Source organism: Marmota marmota, unplaced genomic scaffold (assembly GCF_001458135.2).
Source record: "Marmota marmota marmota unplaced genomic scaffold, marMar, whole genome shotgun sequence".
NCBI lineage: Eukaryota > Metazoa > Chordata > Mammalia > Rodentia > Sciuridae > Marmota > Marmota marmota.
Window position 1 is genome coordinate 6,816,027 of NW_026000051.1, and position 19,391 is coordinate 6,835,417.

Sequence of the window (19,391 nt, forward strand, 5' to 3'; positions counted from 1 at the left end):
CGCGTGGTGCGAGATCCCCCTGGCCAGACCAGCCGCAAGCCCCTCGCCGTCGGCCCGTGGTGACCCTCTCCTCTCTCCTCAGGCGGACGCCGCGGGCATGGACTATTCGTACGACGAGGACCTGGATGAGCTGTGCCCAGTGTGTGGGGACAAGGTGTCCGGATACCACTACGGGCTGCTCACGTGCGAGAGCTGCAAGGTGAGCGCGTGAGCGGTGAGTCTGCAGGCGGGCGGCAAGGGTGTGTAGGGCGCGGCGGAGGCCGGCGCGCGCTCTGGGCCGAGGGTCCATCGCTCCCACGCTGACTCCCCTCTCTTTCAGGGCTTCTTCAAGCGCACTGTGCAGAACAACAAGCACTACACGTGCACCGAGAGCCAGAGCTGCAAGATCGACAAGACGCAGCGCAAGCGCTGTCCCTTCTGCCGCTTCCAGAAGTGCCTGACGGTGGGGATGCGCCTGGAAGGTGCGCGCCCCGCGGGACTCCGACCCCTGACTTCTGACCGCCCCAGGGAGCAGAGGGTGGGGCTGGGAAAGGTAGCTGAAGAGAGGACATCACTGGCCTTCTCGAAGTTTTAGGGGCCAGGCGATTGGCCCCTAGCCTGACTTAGGGCCTGGTCTCTTCAAGGGAGTGAGGGGACAGGCGGGGGTTGGGCTTAAGTCCTGGGGGAGGGAGTTCAGGCAGAACCAGCCAGGGTTGCCTTAAACTCAACTCCAGGGAGACGCCCTTTCGGCAGCCCAGCCAACACAGACAGAGCCCCAGCAGTGCTTCTCCCCCTGAAGAAGCTCCAGCCCCCACCCCAGCTAGAGTCAACGCTTTCAATGCCCTTGTCAGGTTCGAGTCCCAGTGACACCACTTACAGGCACTGGGTTAAATTCCTTAACTTCTATGATCTACAGATTCCCCAACTTTAAAATAGTAGTGCCTCCCTCCCTCCCTGAGTTAGTGTGAGGTTTGAGAGAAGTTACGGAAAGTCTAAGGTGCCTGGTACACAGTAAACACTCACAGGTTAGCTATTATTACTATTGTTATTTTATTCTTATGCCTTCTCCTTTTATTTATCCACCACCACCCAGGGATCACTGGGTTTTTTCACTCCAGCGGGTGAGATTCCTTCCTATCTTGTTCCTAGCCAGCCCTGAGAGGGCTGAGGAATGGGTAACAATTTCTCCAGAGGACGTAGGACTCTTCTGCCCCCACCTCTACCCCCATTGCAGTCCAGAGAGGAAGAAAGATGTCCCAGAAGGAGAGACCCAAGGGTGGACACGAGTAGCTTCCAGCCCATGGCCCCAGCTGGGCTATGAGCCCAGCCAGCAGCTGTTGGCTGAAGTTTCTGAACAAGGAGAAGCCCCCACCCCCAGAGGCTCTGAGAGCTGCAGACCACATGTCCTACAGCTCCTAGCTGGGGGGGGGGGGCGGGGGGAGGGAATACCCTGCCCTGTCCCAAGAGCCTACATCCCTAGCTCCAAGTCCTGAGGGGCCAGAATAGCTGGTTGTTGCTGGCAGCCGAAGCCCACAGGGCAGCCTGCCTGAAAGTATGGCAGGAAGATGTATGTCTGGGAGGTTCCATCCCTGCTGAGCACTGCCCTCTGTCTCCTGATCTCTTCCTTCTCCTAGAGCCTGGGCTGGGGTCCTGTCTAAGCAGGGGCGGGGGCCACACTCCAGCTGCAGAGATGCACCTGTTGAGTCTGGCTGGTGACACATTCTTGGCTAGACAGAGGAACATCTGGTTAGCAAGAGAGGTCCCTGCTTCCATCACAGAGCCAGCAACCCCTAAACCCACCTTCACATTCAAAGTCAGTAGGGGAAACCCAAGTCATCTTGCCAGTGGGGTTCAAAGAGTCTGGGATTTAGTCTGTACTGAGTTTCCAGCTGTGAGGAAGACTCACAGGGTCCCCTTCCTATCACTGTCTCCCTGTCAGGCCCAGCACTGGGCATCTGAACCAAGAGACTAAGAGCTGAGTCCCCAGGACCTCCCAGAGTAGGGCATATGGCATGGTACACTCAGCATGATAAGAGTGGGCCACAGGGCCAAGGACAGGAGAGTCTGCCTGGGCAAATATAGGAACACTTCTTGGAGGTGGTGACATTGAGGCTGGGTGTTTGGCAAGCACAAGAGAAAGAAAAGGCTTTGAGGAAGAAGGACTATTAAAGATGGGGGGCGGGGTGGAGGCTGAGGGAAAAGTGTCAAGCCGAGCAGCAGTGTCTGCTGAGGTGAGTAAGGTGGAGTGGAAGGGACACTTGATCCCCTGAGGGATAACCTGGAAAATTGAGCAGGACCTTGAATGCCAGGCTAAGATGATTGTCTTCCCCTGTGGAAGTCATGAAAGGCTGTTGAGCAGGGGAAGGGCACAGTTAGCTCAGGATAGAGCAGCATAGAAGGTGGCATGGAGGGGGGAGCCTGACCCTCTGCCCCTGCCCACAGCCGTGCGCGCTGACCGTATGCGGGGCGGCCGGAACAAGTTTGGGCCCATGTACAAGCGGGACCGGGCCCTGAAGCAGCAGAAGAAGGCACAGATTCGGGCCAATGGCTTCAAGCTGGAGACAGGCCCCCCAATGGGGGTGCCTCCGCCACCCCCTCCCCCACCGGACTACATGCTGACCCCCAGCCTGCACGTGCCTGAGCCTAAGGGCCTGGCCTCTGGTCCACCCACTGGGCCACTGGGCGACTTTGGAGCCTCAGCACTGCCCATGGCCATGCCCAGCACCCATGGGCCACTGGCCGGCTACCTCTACCCTGCCTTCCCTAGCCGTGCCATTAAGTCTGAGTATCCAGAACCCTATGCCAGTCCCCCTCAGCCTGGGCCGCCCTATGGCTACCCAGAGCCCTTCTCTGGAGGGCCCAGTGTGCCCGAGCTCATCCTACAGCTGCTGCAGCTGGAGCCTGATGAGGACCAGGTGCGGGCACGCATCGTAGGCTGCCTGCAGGAACCTGCCAAAGGCCGCCCCGACCAGCCAGCACCCTTCGGCCTCCTGTGCAGGATGGCTGACCAGACCTTCATCTCCATCGTGGACTGGGCTCGCAGGTGTATGGTGTTCAAGGAGCTGGAGGTGAGTGCCTCCTCCGCCGCTGGCCCTGGCTCTGGTGTCGCCTCCAGGCTGCCTGGACCTCTGTCCTCGTGGCCCCCTGAGTGGTCCATCCTGCCCACTGGTTTTAGGCAGTGTTAGGACATGGAGGTTCCCCTGGGGACATTAAGGAGCATTTTTGGTCTACCACATCCTCCTGAGTGTCCCTCACTCCTGCTCACTCCCTCCCCTCCCTGGCCTTGTTTTCTAAGTCTCTGTCTCTCATAGTCTCTGTCTCATCCTAATGTTCCCCTGCACCCCCAGGCCTGTGGTCTCTCTGCTCCTCTGTGTTTTTCCAGCCTCTTCAGTCTGAGGCTGTTTCTCTCCCAGTCTGGGTTTTCTGGAGGCATTTCCTGCTTTCTCTGAGGCCTTGGACTCCCTCAAAAGACTAACTGGGTCTTCTTATGTCCCCCAGGCCAATGCCAGGAGGGGGTCCAGCCCATCCTGTCATCCCATTCAGGGAGGCTACCAATCCCCACCAGTTGCATATGCCATGGATGGGCTCTTAGTGTCTGAGGTTTGGATACCTGTGGGCCCTCCTCCACCTAAGATGAAAGGTCTCATTGCCCCTGTACCTCTTACTTACGATGGTTGGTTCCGTGTTTCTGTGTGTCTGTGTGTTTGTATGCCTACAGAAGGAACTGGGTGGGGGATCCCAGGGCCTGTCAGTGATCTTGCCAGATGAAGCAGCTTTCTTTTACCTCAAGGGCTTCTTTCCCCCAGGTGTTAAGGTACCTAAGCTAAACAGAAAGGCAGCAGGAAAACTGAGGCCAGGTATAGGGAAGAACTTCCCAGTCACTTTGCCTAGGGGTGTGAATGGCCTGAGGCTTGGGAGTTGCCCCTCCAATGCCCTGGCTCTCTCTGAGGCTTCCCCAGAGACCCTGAAACCCTGGCCAAGGTCCCTTTCTCCCTGGTCTGGGTACAGCCTTCCCAAGTCAGCCCCCTAGCTGTTCTGAGGTTGGTTATGAACAGCAGAGCCTTTGCCCTCCCTGCTGGGGCCACTGCAGCCTTGAGCAGCATTGTCAGTGCTGACGCCACTCAGGCCTGGGCTTCCTCCAGGAGATGTGGCCGGATGGGCTGGGGGCACTGCCTGCCCTGGCTGGCAAGGAATGGGAATAAGGTGGGGCATGGGGACTCAGAGCCTCTGGAGCATCAGGGCGTTAGGGACCTAGGGGGATCTGGGAGTCAAGAATTTGTGGTGGTGATTCCTGCTTCTACTGTGGAGGGCCTGTCATGGCCAAGGTCTGGGACATGCAGTGGGTCTACCATGGGATGGGCTTTTCACCAGTCCCCTCTACTGGCCCTCTCTGGGCTGACCTTATGCAGGGATACTCCCACCTGCTTTCTGCTCCTGGCTGGAGGCCCTGGGGGATGAGGACCCAGGACTCTGGAGTTGGTTGCTGGCTTCCCCTGCAGACTTCCCATAAGCCCCTGTGCAGAGGGAGGAGCAGCGGAGCATTCCCAGCCTGGATCCAGGGGCAGGGCACTTCCTCTGGCCGCTTTCCTACTCTCCCGGGGCTTCACGCAGGATGGGAAGGGCCTTTGTCCCAGCTTTGCTGAGTGTTTTTTCCTGCTCTGGCTTCTCTATGGCCCAAATCTTCCTGCTTCCCCTTCCCAGAATCTCTGTATTGAGCCCAGGAATATGGCCCACAGTCATCACCTCTGTAAAGGAGCCTTGCAGATAAGCACTAGCCCAGCCCTTGGAGCACGTCTAGTTTGCCACATCAAATTCTTTCCCACTGCTCCAGTGGGCCCTGGGTGGTGTCTGTTTGTGGAACCCAGGGGTGAGTGGGCAGAAAAGCAGAAGAGTGCTGAATGGCCCTAGTATCCCTTTGATTCACCATTCAACACATCTCAGCAGACAGAAGAGGGGCTCTGGAACGGAGCCATCCAGGGATGGCTTTGGGGCATCATGGATGTTGGGGACATTGAAATGAATTGGACCCAGAAAGTTGCCAGGCTAGAGGAAGAGACAGAAGTGCACATAGATAATGCCAATACAGGGTGCCCAGAGTGCCCAGGGCTCTGAGAGTGATGGGAAGGGACTGAGAAGTCTAGTGAGAGAGAAGATGGCTACATCTGAGGAAGTCAGAGGTTTCCAGAAAGAAGTCAGAGAATGCTAAGGACGTTCAAGAAATGGGAATAGCCCAGGGGAAAGTCCATAAAAGTGTGAGGACATCCGGGCATTCCAGGTGACCCCATGAAGTGGGCTGGCAGCATCGGCAGAGCCCGACCCAGGAGTGGGCCCTTGGGCAGCAGATGATGGACAGCCAGGACTGGCTGGGGCCCCACATCCAGGGAGGGGCTCCTACCCAGAGCCAAAACTCCATGCAGATGACCAATCAGCTTCTCAGGGGAAAGCCTGGGGTCTTAGCTGAACCATCAGGGATGCTGGGGGCCCAGGTATGTACGATCCCAGGTGCCCTCTAGGACTTTCCCTCCTCTGTCCCCTTTCCCACTTGATTGGCTGTCCCTCTGTCTCTATTTTCCCACCTTGCCCAAGCATAGCATGTTGGAGCTGACAGTGGCACAGAAGTGAAGACCAGAGACCAGGCTCGGGGGGCTTACTACCAAGCTGTGCAGTTCTGCTTCTCTGGGCCTCAGTTTCCTCATTTATAAAGGAGAGGGATGTGGGTAATAGCTACCCGGGAGGGTGGTTATAGGGGTTTAGTGAGCCCGGGTAGGTGAAGACCTCAATACAGGGCCTGGCGCTCAGGAAACCCAGTCGTTGGGCTCCCCAGCGCCCTTCCTTTCTGCTCTCTGCCCTGCACCATTGACTGCCCACTTACAGGTGGTCTCCAGGCCTGGCCAGGAGGAGCAGAGTAAGAGATGCTGAATGCACGCTCCTCTGAGCACTGTCTTTACAGACTTGCTCAGGGCTTGTAAAGCAGCTTCTTACCTACAAGGCAGCAGGGACTCACCCTTCCCCGCTGTGCAGTGGGGGCAGGTCCGGAGCCAGGCAGTCAGCCCTGGACAGTTACCGTGAGGGATAGGCTGCGAGGGTGCAAAACAGGAACCGGGGAGAGGGAGGGGAGCCACGATGCCTAATGACCCATCTTGACACCAGTTCACCCTTGACGTCCAGCTCCGAGGCCCTCATTGGCAACAGATTTAATTGCCCAGATATATGGTTTCATTTAAGCTGCAGTAACTCTTGTCAGTCCTCGGCTGACAAACGATGGCCCACCGACCGCTCGGCCTGGAGCGCGCCAGGCCAGCCTGGGGCATGTCAGCCACCCGAGAATTACCGAGCCTGCTGGCCTTCGGCTGCCAGACCGATCAGACCCCAGGGGGCTCTAGAGGGAGGCCCGCTGGGGGAGAGGTCAGCCGGCACCCATAAATAGCCCTTCTCCAGAGCAGGCTGCAAGGTGTCAAGGCTCTGGGAAGATTTGTGGCTGCCCAGAGCAGGAGGGGTGGGTGGCTGGTGAGCCCATGGATGGGCTAGGCTGGTAAGGGACTCTGAGGCTGGGACTGCAAATGTCCTTGTCCCGAGGGCGGAAGGGAGGTTAGAGGGTAGGGGAGGAGGGACCTTGAGTTTAGGAAGAAACCTCTGGAAAGGGGACACCAGCCCTCCTTGACTGAGTGAGGCTCTTGGCCACCTGCTTTTTTATGGAGCTTCACTCAAGTTTTTATTTGTTTGTTTTTGGGGTACCAGGGGTTGAACTCAGGGGCACCCAACCACTGGGCCACATCCCCAACCCTATTTTGTATTTTATTTAGAGACAGGATCTCACTGAGTTGCTTAGCACCTCGCTTTTGCTCAGGCTGGCCCTGAACTTGTGATCCCCCTGCCTCAGCCTCCTGAGCTGCCGGGATTACCGACTGTGCACCACCGCACCCGGCTAGTTTTCTTTTAAATACAGAGGTGTGTGTGCCCGTGTGCAGGAGTGCCTATGTGTGCTCATCGTGTGGGGAGCGTTTGGGAGTTGGGTGTCTTTATGTGTCCATTGGTCCATCTGAGTGAAGAAGTGGAATTCTGGCAGGAAAATGCTTGGCCGAGGGGTAAGTGGGAGCCCAGCTTGAGTGGCATCCTTGGGGGAGTTGACAGTGGTTTCACACAACCCCTTGCGACCCATGCTGTGTTCATAGGTTTTTCTGTAACTGAAGGGGGAAGATTATTTCTCCCATTTCATAAAGTAGTAAGGAGGGTGAGAGAGGACACATAGTGGGGCAGGGGCATGGAGTGCAGGCATCAGAGAGCTGATCTCTGCCGTCTCCCAGCTGGGCCCCTCGGCAGGGCTGCCCCCACCCTGGGGTCTGAGGTCTGGAGTCTGCTCCCGGATCTGAGCCAGCCAGGTCACTGTGACCCCTTTGCTTTCTCCCTGGAGCTTGGCCTGCTTATCTTCTAATTCCCCCCTTATCTCTTCTCTTCCATGCCCCCCCCTTCATTCAATCTGGGCACAAGGGTGTCTGCTCTTAGGGTCTCACAATGGGTGGGGGCAGAGCACAGCCCTGCATGGCCTCCATCTGGGTCACCCTCAGTGGGCTCAAGAGCTCCTTGCCTGACACCAGTGTGACCCCTGGGCAGACTTCTCCCACCTCGGCCTGAGGCAGAAGTTCCCAGAGCCCCTGAAGATGGACCCAGTAGGGCCAACTGGGCAGAGCCACTGCCCACGCGTCACCTCGGGCAAGCCTGCTTGTTTCTCTGCAACACGGGCAGGATGTCACTGGGGCAGGGCCGATTGAGCCTGATGGTAAGTCCTCCCTCAGCTTTGCTTTCTTCTTGGAAACTGATGGCAAGGCTCCTACCCGGCTCCACAGGCCAGCCACTTCCAGAGGAGAGGGAAGGAGAAGTGTCCCCTGCCATCTAATGGCTGGTGGGGCCAATCCCAGGTCACCTAGGGCTCTGGGAGGAGGGAGAGAGTGGGCGCTTGGCCCAGAGATGAGGTGAGGAAGGGAGGCGGTGGCCCAGAGCAGGACAGACCTGCGCAGACCAGGTCCTTTCTTCTCTTCTCGCACTGGGGAGCGGGGTGCGAGAAGAGACCTCTTGTTCTACCTTCTCCTTTCTGCCCCTGTTTGCCTGAGGACAGAGGCCTCAGGGATGGAGAGGAGGTGACAGAGGGAGGAGGGACTTCTACCCCAAGAAGAGAGAGTTGTTTGCCAGGGCTCCTTGGCTCCTTGGGGGAGGGGTAGGTGTCTGGCAGAGTTCTATCAGCTGCTCCCTGAGGCCTCCTGGAGGGGCCCAGAGCTGAGCTGGACACCAGGCCTGCCTTCCGGCGCCTCATGGCATCAGGGAAGGCAGAGCATGAGCTATAAGATGTTGCACATTCTATGTCCAGAGGGTGGGAGGGCACTGGGAAGGGAGGAGGGATTGAGGAGGGCTTCATGGAGAAAGTAAGAAGTTGACAAGAGACCATGAACCCATAGATGGCAAGGGAGCAGGGTCAGGTCTTGTCCCACTCCAGTAGTGAAGAGCATGGATCTGGAACCAGACAGAGCTGGGTGACCTTGGGCAAGTTACTGACCTTGGGCAAGTCACTGTGCTGTTTGGTCTCTCCATGAAGCTAGTAGCAACTGCACCAACCTCGCAGGGCCGTGGGACCCCAGCGCAGGGACTGGTAATCATCATGGCTTGTGTTCACCACAGAGATGGTCCCAGGAGGGAGCTGTGGATACCGAGAGGGACAAAGCCTGGGTTGTCCTCCTCAAGGAGGACTCAGTGCCTGTTGCCACCTAGGTGTTCAGAATCTTCTGTTCCTACTGCAGATGTTGCCGTCTGCCTGCCCTCTCCCCGATCTGTCCCCAGGCCTGGGCAACACTTTTCCTCTTCTGGGCTTGAAAGCTCTGCAAAAGTCCCAGGAGAAGCCCTCTGTTTCTTCCCCTTGGCTCTTTGAGAGCAGTTGTAGCTGCCAGAGTTGACAGGAGGCCATATGGGCACACTGTTCAGATGAGTGGTGTCTTCACAGAGCGTCTCCAGGGACGTTTGTCCCTAACATCTACTGAGTGTTTAATACGTGTCGGACCAGCTTCTAAGTACCTTGACCACTTTACAAATTAGAAAACCAAGCACATGCCTGTAATCCCAGAGGCTCAGGAGGCTGAGACAGGAGGATCGAGAGTTCAAAGTCAGCCTCAGCAATTTATGGAGGCCCTAAGCAACTCAGCGAGACCCTGTCTCTAAATAAAATAAAAAAAATGGGCTAGGGTGTGGTTCAATGGTTAAGTGTCCCTGGGTTTAATCCCTGGTCCCCAGAAAAACAAAAAAGAAAGAAAACCAAAGTACAGAAAGGTCCTGGAACTTGCATCAGGTCCTACCATGTGTGAGAGGCAGGGCTGGGGCCTGAAGCCTGGCGCAACCAAGCCCTAAGCATTTCTTTTGGATCCTGTCATTGTTAGACCTTGGCCACACTTGATGCAGAAGAGGGCAGGGCAGGCAGGACACAGAGAGGTGGTCACTTTTTCGGGTCACACATCTAGATCATTCTCTGAACTGAGAGTTGGGGGAGAAGGGTGAGAGGAAGGTCCTTAACTAGACCCCAGTAGGACCCCAGACATCCACGCGGCTCTTCCTTGCAGGTGGCTGACCAGATGACACTGCTGCAGAACTGCTGGAGTGAGCTGCTGGTGTTCGACCACATCTACCGCCAGGTCCAATACGGCAAGGAGGGCAGCATCCTGCTGGTCACTGGCCAGGAGGTGACGGACCCTGCTTTCAGAATTCTGAGCTCTGGACACCCTGAATTCCATCCCTTTCCCTCGTTTTGGGGGACATCCCCTGGCCAGGCCTCTCTGTGGCCAGCCCTGTCCCTGGCCTTGTAAGGAGTCAGCCTCTGGGAGCCCTGCTCTGGGGGACAAGATTAGAGGATGTGGGAGGATCAGAGGAGGCCTTTGGAGGAAGGGACAGTGGCACTGGGTCTCTCAAGAATAAATTTTTTAAAAATCAGAATTCATTGAATAGTGAGAGGCGATGGGGGGGTCTGTCTCCACTCCCACACAGGTGGGGGGACAGCAGGGCACAGGATCTGAGAGAGGGTCCAGAAGTGCTGTTGGGGGCCTTCAGGGTGGGAGGAGGTAAGAGATGAGGCTAGAGGGGTTGCTGGGAGCCAGCCATAAGAGGGTGAGACCTCGCAGACTCCGGATCCCAAATAAAGGAATGAGGGATGGAGTGAATACGTGGGCCAGAGGCCGCAGGGAGCCCAGAGTCGGGCTCTGGCCGCTTAGATCAGGGAGATGGGACAAGAGGGTGGAAAGTGGAGCTCGGAGGCTCCTGAAGACAGAGCTGGAACCTTGGGAGGGGGGACACGCTGACCCCAGGAGGCAGGGGAGGGGGAAAAGGGTGGAGGAGGTGGGGGCAGCCACCTGGCTCAGAGTGGGGGGGCCGAGGAGGAAGAGCCCAGGAGGAGCAGGGGAAAGAGAGGGCAGGAGGGAGAGGCGACAGGAGATTGATGCCCTGGGTCCAGCTGGGTGGTAGGAGGACTCCCCAGGTGGGGACACGGGCTAAGCAGTGGCCTAATGGGTAACACAGGTGGGACAGAGACTGAGGTCCTGCTCCTCACCCCCTCCCCTCAGGACCTCTGTCCTCATCTTCACTTGTCACCCTGGTGTCTCAGGCCACTGGGGGGGTAGGGGACAGGGATGTCCGTCCTAAGGGGTAACTTTGGGGCCCCTGTGGGTGCAGGTGGAGGGAGTTTGAGACGTGAGTGTGAGTATGTGGGCCAAAGTCTCTGTGGTCACAGAGTGTCCTGCATGTGTGTGCACCCTCCTGTGTTTAATTGTGCAAATCCCATGCAGAAGCATGTGGGCGTCTGTTTCTGCCTCTTACCACATGAGTGTGCTCAAACACGCAGTTGTGGGTTACTGTGAGTGCCTCTCCAAGTGCACGTGTGAGTGTGTGTGCAAGTGAGTGTTGCCTCCACTTCATGAAGCTGGTGGCCGCCCTGTGAAGGTGTCTGCGTGTGATTGTGAGCTGAGCTTGTGTGAGCAGGCGGGTGGACATGTGCATGCGTCCACAGCTTCAGGCAGAACTGCCCTTCCCTGTGACAGAAGCACGGAATCCGTTCGCACCACTGGGCCAAGCAGCGGCTCTTTGTATATGAAGGACCCTTTAGTTCCCCTGTGGCACCCACTTCCTGGTGTCTGCCCTGCTGCCATCAAAGGCATGCAGGCCATGGGTGCCCTAACTCCAGGCCCAGCAGGTTGAGGAGAACTGGGAAGGGTGGGTCCTTGACATTGGTGGGCCTGGGAGGGCTCCTGGGTTCCCAGGAGGGCTGCTTGACCCAGGCCCCACAACCGCTGTCCTGGGCCCATCCCCTCTGAAGGGCCCCTGACCTTCCCTCTCGACTCCTCCCCCCAGGTGGAGCTGAGCACAGTGGCTGCCCAGGCGGGCTCCCTGCTCCATGGCCTGGTGCTGCGGGCGCAAGAGCTGGTGCTACAGCTGCATGCACTGCAGCTGGACCGCCAGGAGTTTGTGTGCCTCAAGTTCCTCATCCTCCTCAGCCTCGGTGAGTGGCAGGGTGCTTTGGCCGTGGAGGGCGGTGGGGGGGGGTGAGTGGGCAGAGGAACTCCAGGGGCTCCCGCTGTAGCCACAGAGGCCACCATTGGGTCTTGGGGTCCTATACTCAGTATAGGGCACCTGGCCAGTGGTTGGCGCTGGGAATGGGCTCTGCCCTGCTGGACCTGTCTCTCTGTGAAAGTGTCAAAGGTCAAGACAGTGTCCAATTCTTGCCCTTCATGGTACAAGGACCCTTTGTAGAATGTGGCGACTCCTGGATGACCGCCCTGGGTGTGTGTCCGTCCCCACCTGCAAACAAGCTGTGGGAGTTCCGGCTTCTACTCCCGGCTTCCATTCTGGGGCCTTAATTCCCTGGCCCACAGGGGCTCACATTCTACCTCTGAGCTCTCTGGGGCCGAGACCCCCTCCCACTCATTCCTTCATTCTACAAGCATTTGCTGAGCATTGGCCCTGCGCAAGGCCTAGGGTTAGGACATTGAGCCAAGAAGATCCCCAAGCCCCTGCTTAGCAGAACTGGCCTTCTCTAGGAAAGAGCCAAAAACCTTCGTATGATCAGTGAAATGTGAAGCCAGGCAGATCGCAACAAGCGCTCAGATGGTGAGGAAAGTGGGGAGCTGGTCGGTGGGGCAAGCCCAGCCCACCAGCTCGCCTCCGACCACAGCCCAGACTGGGCCGCTCCAGTCTCCAAGCTCCCTCTGGCCTCCCAGCTCCCAGAGCTCACCAGAGCCTTCCCTGCAGCCAGTGACATGCGCATGAAGGTGTTCCTTGCCTCAGGAGCCCCTGAGTGGGAGAACCCTGCAGCCCTGCAGTTAGGGCTGGGACAGGGAGATGGGAGCAAGGGCTATGCCTGCAAGAGGAACATTTGAGCAGGGACTTGGGGGATGCTTTGGGTAATGGATCTCATAGCAGAGGAGCTGCCATGGGATGAGGGCTGACTGGGGAAGTTGGCCGTAGAGCCACAGGGTGTCTATAACATACCTGAGGGAGGGGGAGTGGGAGGTGCTGGAGAGCAGAGGAGAAGAAGGGAGTCGATTAGGAGGTGGGAAGGCGTGGGGGGCAGTGGGCTGGGTCTCCTGACCGGCCCTACAGGCTGGCGGCTGGTGGGTTTCTCTGAGAGGTTCCCTCTCAAGCAGCCAGCCAGGGCTCTGCAGGGTGGTTATAGGACAGTCATCGGGAAGGGCAGAAGCCTGAGCAGCCACAGCCACCTAGGAGCCGCATCGGGAAGTCCTTAGAGGAGCTTTAGGGGCCTAGCCAGGCTGGCTCCAGCTGGGGGGACACTCTGTCTTACCTCTGCCTCCAGGGGCGTCCTCCTCACCACCTTGTCATTGAGAGCTGCTTCAGGGCTCTGAAAACTGGCACAGATGTGCGTGGCTGGGGGTCCGTGTGATGTGGGCTGCGGACAGGCAGGAGTGCTGTGCGTGGGTGTGAGTTTGCACATGAAGACTGCACGCTCGGGTGTGTGGCTGGGTTTTCAGGTGTCGCGTGGCATGAGGAGCTGGTGTGAGATTGGGGAGTGAAGGGAGATTTGGAACACGAGGGACTCGGAGGGGTACGTCATGCTTGGCACATAGGATTGTAGCCCAGAATCTGTGACGGTCTGGGTGATAGTTCTTGACCCGACTGTCATCAAGGGGCCATGGAGAGAGTTCTGGGGGAAGGCTAGAAGAGGGGGCTCTTGCACCAGTCTCCTTGGGACTCCATCTTTCCTTGAGTGTCCCCTAAAGAGCCCCCAACCCTGCTTCCCACCAAAGCCCTGGGTGGCTGCCTGGCCCAGCACAGCTCTGGCCACCCCCTGTGGTAAATCCAGAACTCCTCCTTCCATGGGGCGTAGGGAAGAGAGCCAGAGGTGTAGGGGTGTAGGGAAGAGAGCAAGGCAGAGCCCACCCCTCTGTTCTGGGGCCCAGGTAGGTGTGTGCCCAGAATTGGGAGTGCCGGGCACCTCCTCCATCCTGTGCTCCAGAGGCGGCTGAGGCCTGAGGGACTGGGCGAGACTGCAGGGCTCAGCAGGAGGCTGGAGGGGCCGGGGACCTGTGACCATGAGCATGCGTGTGTGTCCGTGAGCAGTGGTCAGGGGAGGGTGGTAGAGATGGACCAGCTGGGTTTCACTCAGGTCCCTCCAGTTTTATGCCCTTGATCAAGTCATTCTCTGCTTTGAGCCTCTATTTCCTCATCTGTGAAATGCCCACCACGACTACCCTGTCTTGCTGCAGGAAGTAATGAGAGAATTTCCCCAGGTGCTCGGCACTGGGCCTGCCCCTCAGAGGCATGGGCCGGTATTGTGTTTTATTTTTATTTTATTTTATGTTAATGGTTACTGGGGGTTGAACCCAGGGGTGCTTTACAACTGAGCTTCGTCCCAAGTTCTTTTTATTTCTTATTTTGAGACAGGGTCTCACTAAATTGTTGCGGGTGGCCTCAAAACTTGTGCCTCAGCCTCCCGCAAGGCTGGGATGACAGGCGCGACCACTGTGCGACTCGGATTGCTTTTATAATCCTCCTTCTTAGTTAATGAGCAAATGAATGAAGCGGATGCCCAGGTCACAGGCTTCATCTTCATCTGAGTGTCTGGCTCAGGGCCTTACTCTCTTTGGGCACAGAGACGAGGACCAGGCTTAGGAGCGGGCTGTGAGGGGGAAGGAGGTGGCTCTGGGACCTGGACCTGCAGGAGAGCAGTGGGAGGAGACCACGGGGCCACGAGGCCTTTGGGGAGCAGGTTCCAGGTGGAGAAAGAACTGGAGCTGCCCTGTAAGATGGGGGTTGGGCTGACTCCATGGAGGGGGGACATCACTGAAGCCTTCTCAGGTGAGGCGTGTCTGAGACGGGGCCTTGCAGTAGGAGTAGGAGTGTGATGGGTGAAAGGAAGCAAGCAGGGCTGGAGGATCCCCCACCGAAGGAACAGCCCCCCCGAGGGTTACGAGGAATCCTGAAGGGACCCTGTGGCCTAGGGGACTGGGCAGAGGCGAAGAGGCTGTGGCAGAGGACAGGGGCTGAGCCCTTGAGCATCAGGCCAGGTCCCTTGGGTTGGGTTGTACCTGGAACCAACAGGATCAAACTTGCATTTCACCAAGGCCCTTCAACAGCGGCAGGGGAAAGGATGGCAGGTGGGCAGCCCAGATCCCTGCAAGAGGTGAGATCTGGGGCTCGGGCGACTTGGACCCCCGAGTCAGAAACAGAGGGCTCCGACTATGATTCCATCCAGACCAGAGCTGGGCACAAGGGAGCCAGAGAGGGACTGTCACTTTTCTGGAGGCTCCCAGCTGGCATGCAGGGCGTCACCCTCCGCAGCACCTCCCTGGGCTGGGTAGCCTGAACTCTTGTGAGGCCTGTGCCCCCACCCACCCNAGGTACCTTGGAGTCTTCACCACAAACTTTTTAGAAACTGGGGACTCTGGGGAGCTGGAGAGGTGGCTGACTATCCAAGTCCTCGAGCCCAGAGCAGCCTCTTTGGGGGAAACCTGGGACCCCGGACAGCAGGGCTTGGATGGAGTCCTAGTTGGATGGAACATGAGGTATGTCCAGTTCCCCAGGACCCAGTGTCCAGGCGGACCCAGCCCTCGCAGCAGGAGGCTCGAGAATCAGAGACCTGGGTTTTGATGCAGGCTCTGGTCTTGGGGGCCCTTCCCTGAGAATTACCCAGGTTGGCACAAGGTGTCAGGGCGCAAGGTGTTGGCTGGGTGCCCAGGACACTGGATCCAGACTCTTGGACTGTAGCCATTAAGGACGGTGCCCCCTATCCCTTGTAGCTGACCTTATAGGTGTGTCTCAGCCTCCTGAGAGCCAAGAGACCAGAGAACTGCTGCAAGGGGCTGTCCCTGAAACCTGTCCTTGTTCTGCACCCACCCCACCGCCGGTCCTCAGCGCCTCCTTCTCGCCTGCCTCTGCAGAAGGGTGCCATTTGGCGTCTAAATAGCTGTCTCGGGCGGGCTCAGAGGCAGGTAAGGAGGTTTAATTAAAATTAGTGCCTCTCTCCTGGCAATCGCAGTGTTTATGAAGATGGGCCCGGCGGGCATTGTTCTGCCGAGGACTTAATCGAAGCTTAATGGATTGACCTAACATTCGATTTCCTGATTTCCATTGAGGCGGCGGCAGCAGCATTCCCTTAAGCGTTTGCAATTTACCCACTGCTCCGAGCCAACAAAAGGCGGCCTGAATAGCAGCCCCACTCGAGGGGCCATTGTGCGCGGGGGCGCCTGCCTGAGTCACCGCTATTGGGACAACATTCTTTATGCCTCACTGGAATGAAAGGATTATTCAAATATTCAATTAAACCGTGAAAAGGGGGCTTTTCTGAGCTCCTGGGGGCCCCAGAGCTCGCAGAGCTAGCAGGCTGCTCTCTGAGGTGGGGGTGCCATCTCCCAGCCCCCTCCTGCCTCCCACTTCCCACCTCCAGGACTGCTGGGAGCTGAGCAGGACAGGGATAGGGACATAGGTCTGTCTCCAGCTTGGTCACTTCCACTCTGTCAGGCTCAGGGCCCTGGGCCAGACACACAGGAGAGGTCTGGTCTTGGAGCTCCATGGGGCAGAGATCAGTTTGCCCCCATTTTGCAGATGACAAGAAACTGAGGTTCAGAGAGGGGAAGTGACTTGTCCAAGGTCACCCAGCTGGCTGTAGGGCTAGGCTTTGAACCCCTGACACATTAAGGAGACATCTGCAGACTTGTTTGTCTCCTGCTTGTGTCTAAGGTTAGAAGGGTGAGAGCTCATCATGGGACATTGATTCTGTCAGGTACCTTGGAGTCTTCACCACAAACTTTTTAGAAACTGGGGACTCTGGGGAGCTGGAGAGGTGGCTGACTATCCAAGTCCTCGAGCCCAGAGCAGCCTCTTTGGGGGAAACCTGGGACCCCGGACAGCAGGGCTTGGATGGAGTCCTAGTTGGATGGAACATGAGGTATGTCCAGTTCCCCAGGACCCAGTGTCCAGGCGGACCCAGCCCTCGCAGCAGGAGGCTCGAGAATCAGAGACCTGGGTTTTGATGCAGGCTCTGGTCTTGGGGGCCCTTCCCTGAGAATTACCCAGGTTGGCACAAGGTGTCAGGGCGCAAGGTGTTGGCTGGGTGCCCAGGACACTGGATCCAGACTCTTGGACTGTAGCCATTAAGGACGGTGCCCCCTATCCCTTGTAGCTGACCTTATAGGTGTGTCTCAGCCTCCTGAGAGCCAAGAGACCAGAGAACTGCTGCAAGGGGCTGTCCCTGAAACCTGTCCTTGTTCTGCACCCACCCCCTGCAGTCCGCCCCGGCTGGGTGTTCCGAGAACAGTAAATCCCTGTAAAGCCCAGGCCCTGGTTCTCTCAGGCCCCTCCCACCCATCCCCACTGCAGCGTGCTAGCCTGTCCTCCCAGCCCCAGCTCTTTCGTCTAGGCCCCTTTACTGCTTTCACTGCTGTGTGGCTTTGAGCTGGTCCCTATCCTTCTCTGAAATCCCAGCCTACTACTGTGAATTGGCAGAAGACTGTGTCAGACTTGCCCAGCTGTGGGGATGGTGGGAGTGAAGGCAGATGGGGACAGAACTGGGATTGAAAGAGGTTTAGGACAGGGATGAAACTAACGCACCTGCTTCCAGGAGGCCAGCTAAGCGGAGTGAATTCTCATAACCTTTGGATGGGCCTGGAGCAGCCAGGTTAGGGTGCAGGCTATTCTATACAGTTGGGCAGGTCATTCACTGCACAAGGGCACAGAGGCGGGGTAGGACTGGGGGTCTGAAATCTAGCTCCATCTCTATGGACAAGGGCCGACTTGTCCATAGAGATGGAGCTAGATTTGTGTCAATTAGAAAATTGACACAAAGGTGCCTTGTGGGCCAACAGTGGTCCTGGGAATGGAGGGAGAAAAGAACCCTGGCTTGCTTAGTGAGGGAAGGTGAGGGACAGGGTAGGGATGGAGGATGGTGGCCTGTCAGATCCTGCCATATGACCCAGGCCCAGCTCAGGTTTCCCTAAATCCAACTTTGGACAACATAGGCCTTGGCAAGCGCACCGGGGGTGGCCCAGGATCAGGGTTGCCAGGAGCGTCCAGCTCTCCTGGCGCGGCAGGTGTTAAAGGGATTAGAGGGCCCAGGGCTGCACATGCCACCTGGCTGGCCGCCCCCACAGCAGCAGAGCTGGGGTGATGGGTGGGGAAGTGGATGGAGGGTCATTTTCTGAGCCACTGGAAGCCACATCCCAGGGGAGGCCAGGCTAGGATTTGAGGACTGGGGACTGAGCCCGGGGATTCCTGGTGACCTTGAACCACTGGACAGGGCAAATTCAGCTGGAAATGCTACCCAGGAGTGGAGGGGCCTGTGAGCCATGGCGAGGGACCTGGGCACAAGACACCTTCCCAGGCCTTCCCCACCCCTCTGCAAGGAGGGCACGGCTCCTGCAGAGAGGAGGAAGGCGTTTCAAGGGAGGGTCACTGCTCCAACATGGTGGCTCGGTTTGAACCCTCATCTGCCTCACTCCAGAGACATATGCCTGTGACTCAGGTGGAGGAATACACTAGTGAACCTCCCCACATGCTGTCCCTCTCGCTCCGCGGGAAACAGCCTTCATGTCTGGGGCAGATCATGTTGTTCGTCCCCGTTCTTGTGTATTGTGGAAGGAAACCAGGGCCTCGTGCGTGCTGGGCAGGTGCTCTACCGCTGCGCCACGTCCCCAGCACCATCTTTGACTGATGTAAACAGCCTCACCCTCTGGACCCCCTGGACCTTCCCCTCCATTCCTTGTTTTCCTCTCCATGCTCTTAAAGATCGGTCCCTGGGCTCTGGGTTCTGTGTGCCCCATACTACTCGCCTGTGAGGCTGGCATGCGGCATCCTGGCCACCTCCTGGCCACCATAAATACTGCTGTGGTGAACATCATGTCCCCAAGGCCCCGTAGGAGACCTTCCTTGGGCTGCTGAGCCTCTTTCGTGGTCACAGGGTAAACCCACAGCATGCCTGTGGTTCTCTGGAAGGGGCTTCCAGTTTTCATGCCTCACAGCTGTGAGATGGGTCCTTCCACTCACAGTGCTCCTCTCTGGTCACGGTGGCAGTGAGGTGACAGTGGTGAGTGGCAGTGTGGTGATGCTGATGGCAATGGGATGAAGGTGACATGCTGATGTTAACCATGGGATGGTGCCAGTTATAGTAATGGTACCGACCCTGGCCATGATAAGGAGGTCACCCAGTGACCTTTGTGCCAGTGACTGTTCTCCTAGGCATTTCCCCCAAGTCAACTCCTCAAATTCTCAAAGTCTTGCAGGTTCCATTGTCACCCTCATTTTATAGATAGGAAATGGAGTGGTTTAAATAACACGCCCAGGGATGCCCGGGAGCGATCGGTGAAGGTCTTGGTGATGATCGACATCCATCCTGACCATCAGGGCAATGACAGAGGCAGCGATGTTGGTGACAGTGACTGTGGCTTGTTGATGGTGGCATCGGCCACACTGGTGACAAACACAGGGATGTAGTTGGGTGGTTGATGAGGATGGTGGTGTTGGTCAGCCACATTAATGCGCATGACTTGGTGGGTCACAGGGAAGGTGTGTTGGTGCCAGTGATGTGTTTGCGGGGATGGCCGGAGGGTGACTGCGCTCCTCCCTTTGCAGATGTGAAGTTCCTGAACAACCACAGCCTGGTGAAGGACGCTCAGGAGAAGGCCAACGCTGCCCTGCTCGACTACACCCTGTGCCACTACCCACACTGCGGGGACAAGTTCCAGCAGTTGCTGCTGTGCCTGGTGGAGGTGCGGGCCCTGAGCATGCAGGCCAAGGAATACCTGTACCATAAGCACCTGGGCAATGAGATGCCCCGCAACAACCTGCTCATCGAGATGCTGCAGGCCAAGCAGACTTGAGCCCGGGCCGGCCGGGGCAGGCGGGCCGGGAGGGCGCGGCTACCCGCCGCCTCCGCAGGG

At 57.7% G+C, this 19,391-nt stretch overlaps 1 protein-coding gene across 3 annotated transcripts in view; it reads left to right on the top strand.

The window, feature by feature from the left end:
- Nr5a1 (nuclear receptor subfamily 5 group A member 1) overlaps window positions 1–19,391 on the top strand; it is a 23,692-nt gene that overhangs the window by 2,865 nt on the left and 1,436 nt on the right. For 2 of the 3 annotated variants that reach the window (XM_015497753.2, XM_048813074.1), the window contains exons 2-7: window positions 83–199; window positions 320–461; window positions 2,422–3,047; window positions 9,579–9,698; window positions 11,356–11,503; window positions 19,084–19,391. The exon at window positions 19,084–19,391 is cut by the window's right edge and continues 1,436 nt beyond it. In XM_015497753.2, the coding sequence (XP_015353239.1) occupies window positions 98–199; window positions 320–461; window positions 2,422–3,047; window positions 9,579–9,698; window positions 11,356–11,503; window positions 19,084–19,331 (1,386 nt within the window). In that variant the 5' untranslated portion in view covers window positions 83–97 and the 3' untranslated portion in view covers window positions 19,332–19,391. Of the gene's footprint in view, window positions 1–6; window positions 200–319; window positions 462–2,421; window positions 3,048–9,578; window positions 9,699–11,355; window positions 11,504–14,858; window positions 15,338–19,083 lie in introns of those variants that run through there. The other variant, XM_048813075.1, reaches the window with a different exon arrangement.